Source organism: Rhagoletis pomonella, unplaced genomic scaffold (assembly GCF_013731165.1).
Source record: "Rhagoletis pomonella isolate Grant_MI unplaced genomic scaffold, Rhpom_1.0 Rhpom_scaffold_00002, whole genome shotgun sequence".
Lineage (NCBI taxonomy): Eukaryota > Metazoa > Arthropoda > Insecta > Diptera > Tephritidae > Rhagoletis > Rhagoletis pomonella.
In genome coordinates this window covers 47986436-47990717 of record NW_023458556.1, presented here as the reverse complement: position 1 = coordinate 47990717, position 4282 = coordinate 47986436, and the positions used below count along the sequence as shown (strand labels likewise).

General features: G+C 33.3%; 2 protein-coding genes across 3 annotated transcripts in view; one reads left to right on the top strand and one right to left on the bottom strand.

The window, feature by feature from the left end:
* Positions 1-4282, bottom strand: part of LOC118733735 — a gene marked incomplete in the record, with an annotated part of 802810 nt that overhangs the window by 112856 nt on the left and 685672 nt on the right.
* The window catches only part of LOC118733736 (extensin-like), a 27264-nt gene continuing 25243 nt past the window's right edge, over positions 2262-4282 (top strand). The window contains exons 1-2 of one of the 2 annotated variants that reach the window (XR_004992283.1): positions 2262-2491; positions 2549-3064. Coding sequence is in view for 1 of the 2 variants with exons in the window: in XM_036463270.1 (XP_036319163.1) it covers positions 2353-2491 (139 nt within the window). In the remaining variant the exon portion in view is untranslated. Of the gene's footprint in view, positions 2492-2548; positions 3065-4282 lie in introns of those variants that run through there. The other variant, XM_036463270.1, reaches the window with a different exon arrangement.

The window sequence follows — 4282 nt, the reverse complement described above, 5'->3', positions numbered from 1 at the left end:
GCCAAAATCGCTTAGGCGGTTACAGCGCCAAATAAGAAGAAGAAGACATATCTTAATTCAACTTGGAATGACGCTCGTCCATCCTACATTTCTCTTTCGTCATAAGTCAAAATCGGAATAGTTTAGGTTCCGTTATTCAAGTTTTTCTTATACCAATCTGTGAAAAAAGTTTAAAAAAAACAATATCAAAAATCTCATTATTACGATTCCGTTGAAAATTTTTTTAAAACTTTTTATGCAAATTTTTTAAGCTTAAACCGTTTTGCCATTTGAGGGGTTTTTTTCAAAAAAATAAAATCTTTAAGAAACTATTTTTATTCATAAAAAACTCCATTTTTGGAGGTAGTGATGTTTAACCTGTAGTTAGTGTTAACCAGACATTGAGAAACTGGCCCTTAATGTTGTTAAATAAAGGAGAAAGGCCTACGGTTTTACGCCGACTCCGAATGGCGATTTTATTTTTATGAGAAGCTGGGTTTCATGACAGAAATACATTTGGAAATTTGCCATTGCCTGCCGACCGCTGGTAAGAAAATACCTTTTTTTATATTTTCTTTTTTTTGCGATGCTGCTTTGTCCAGGGCTTGAAACTACATCACAGTGTAAATTGTTATTTCTACGCACATCCTCTGCAATAAAGAACAGAAAACATGTGTTAAAATGTGACACAATAAAATTATAGTCCAGAGAAAAGTTTTCATTTAGTGCATCGCTAAACTTAGTTTACATATGAACTAGCCGAATATAAGTATGTATATGTATGAAATACACACCTTTACAGGTTAGAGTTATATTTTCATGCAACGATGAGTAGCAAGAAAAATGCGACCCTGTGCTAGCTGTTCCGTTATTAGCACTGCTCCATATTTCCCTCATTTCTTTCATTTCGCTCGCTGTATTTTTTTTATTATATTTGACACATTTTTTGTAGTTTCTTTGTCATTTAGGCTATGTATAAAAAATGCACCGCTGCACAGTGGGAGAGTTTCATACAAAAGTTGGCCATAAATAGTAATAATTGAGCTGGAAGCTTTAAATTTAGTATGTACACCCACTTCCCATGTAACGGAGATTTTCACTTCAAACTTCTTCTGCCGCTTCATTTCTTTTATCACTTCACTTCTAAACACCAAATTAAGACAGTAGCAAATAATTTGTATAGTACATAGGGGGAGTAAGAAATATAGAAATATGAAAGCTTAAGTTGTTCACTTCACTGTTCAAATTCTAGACGCCATAACAAGACAGAAGCAAACAATTTTTTTATGGAGAAGGGTAAGACACTACAAAAGCTTCGAAACTCATATTAAGAGAATTATCTAAGTTATATGATGCAATGCTTTATTTACAATATTTATCTTTAAGGGTTTAGATTGTGGTTAGATCCGCCTTTTTACGAGCCTGGATAATGCAGTTAGCATCTCTGAAGTAACAGTACAATGTGCAAAGTCTGTTTTGCCAGCAAACATTCCGGTAAATTTTCATAGCTTTCCCAACAAAAATGCGACATACCCTTGTAGTCAGCTGATTAAGCCAAGTGACATTTTGACTAGTTTTGGCTATTTTTCGTTTGTTTATTTACTGTTTATATTTTTTATAAAAGTCTAGCACATTACCTTACCAGCGCAACATAAATCCATTTTTCAAACTTCGTACAAAAATTATGAAAATTCAACTTTAATATTTGCACCCGAAAACTTTAAACTTTTTTTTTCACAAAAAATCAATAAACAAAACGTGCATGCGAATGATAAAATTGAGGTTGGCTATTCATAAAGCGTACGTGGGGCCATCGTACATTAAAAAATTACGGCAGACATGCATATATATACCTTTTTAAAGCTGAAAATTTCCAATTTTTCGGAGTTTGATAAAGTATAAGTGGGTTCAAGTTATATAAAAATTAAATTTAAAGTTAAGAAAAAAAAATAGTTTTCAACACTTGTTTATCAATATTTGAAAATTCATATAAATCCAAATGTGAATGGTGACAACAAGCGTATTAATTTTTATGAAATAAGAAATCAAGTCTTAAAAATTGGTATATAAATAAAGTATACATCTAATTTAATAACTAAATTATATAGAGCAGTTCGTAGCAGATTAAACGCTTTATAAATAAAATGGCATCGTTTTTGCTGAACTTTACCGCTTAACATAAGCAATTTCAAAATGAAATTTTTTTACTTTTTCTTACCCTGTCTGTCGATCGCTATAAAAAAATAGCTTTACTACTTCCTTATTTTTTTTTAATTCAGAGCCACAAGCTTCCACTGTGCGCTGGCAGGTTTTTCTCGCAAAGGTATTGTTACAATTTGGAACAATCGTTAAAAAACTTGCACGTGTTTTCTGATGATCACTTGTTTCTTATTGTCTATTCAAACTATAAAAGTCCATATGTGCTGTTGTATGACTATCAGTTGTTTTTCATTCCGAAACTCGAAATCATCAAAGCATCGAAACATGTGGCCCAGGAATTTCTTTGTGCTCCGTAAGTCCTTAAGTCGTGGTACATATATGATTTTCCTACTAACTTGTTGAATTCCAGTTTTTGGAGCTGTGCTATTGATCACTATAGCTATGACTCAAGCTCAGCCTGATGAGCCAGATGTGTCTGTTGTTGACCCAATACCGCCTACAGAGCCTACCCCGGAATCTACGAGACCTACACCGCGAACCAGGAGACCTACGCGCCCGACTAGGAGACCTACGCGCCCGACCAGGAGACCTACGCGCCCGACTAGGAGGCCTACGCGCCCGACTAGGCGGCCTACGCGTCCGTCTAGGAGACCTACACCCCAAACCTTGAGACCTATACTCACTCAAATAAATAACCTTCGCCTTGAACTAGAAGATGTACGCCAACAGCTAATAGTCCTACGTGTCCAACTAGGAGAGCTACTCTTATCACTAGCACCCCCTCCTATTAGGAGGAGACCAAGCGCATAAATTGAAAAACATGCCGCTAGTTGGAAGGAATATAAATAAAACTGTAATATTTGTACATGAGAATTTTTAGATTTTCAAGAATTCCTATAAAATATTGTTTTTCCTGTAATAAAATGACGTGGTTTCATGGGAAGCCTTCTTTGTTTTATTTAAATACAAATACAAACGTTTATCAGACCGATGATTTAATAGAAGATTTTTAATACAAACTAGGTATTTATTTTTAAAATTTCCTTATTTTCGTGGCTATTAAATCTAGAATGCTCTATCTCAACAAAAATGGGACATACCCTTGTGGTCAGCTGATTAGGTCAAGTGACATTTTGACTAGTTTTAGCTATTTTTCTTTTGTTTATTTAATGTTTATATTATTTTTAATAAAAGTCTAGCACGTTACCTAACTAGCGCCACATAAATCCACATTTCAAACTTCGTAAAAAAGTTATGAAAATTCAACAAACTTTAGCATTTGCACGCGAAAACTTGAAACTTTTTTTCAAAATTTTGAGAAAAATTTTTCGGTTTGCAGTTTTTAGCTCATTAAATTTTAGTAGGTTGAAGTGCAAATTTCAAGACGGTAAAAAATCGCTTTGATTTTTAATAATTTTTTTGGCTGACGGTGTTGTGCATTTCCCTCCGTATAAAATATGCGCGACAATTTCGTTTGTATGGGAGAAAATGCCTATTTAGCACCATCAGCAAAAAAAATAATTAAAAATTAACGCGATCTTCTAGCGTCTTGAAATTTGCACTTTAACCTACTAAAGTTCAATGAGCTGCAAAGCTGCTTACCCATAATTTAACAAAAAACTCTGAATAAAAAGTTTAAAATTTTTGGGTGCCAATGTGAAAGTTTGTTGAATTTTCATAATTTTTGTACGAAGTTTTAAATGTGGATTTATGTAGCGCTGGTTAGGTAAAATGCTAAAATTTATAAAAAAAAATAAACTTTAAATAAATAAAAGAGAAATAGCCAAAACTAGTCAGAATGTCACTTGACAATTGTCTCGAATTGAGACAATGCTAGTTCTAGCGTAGACTTCTATAAAATTTCTAACATGAATTGAATATGCTGTTTACTTAGCTAATCAGTCTGCAGTCAAATTCTCTTTAAGTATTTATTTTCGACTACAGAAATACACTGGTTACAATTAACATTGCATTAGATAATATGTTAGCGATTAAAAAACATAAATAACTGCTAAATATGCCAATCAAATGCTCCTTCCCTACAGCTATACAATGTATTCTATACGTTCATGTATAATAAATGCCCGCGCATATGTACCTTTCGTAAAAAATCAATAAATAAAACAAAACGTGCATGCGAATG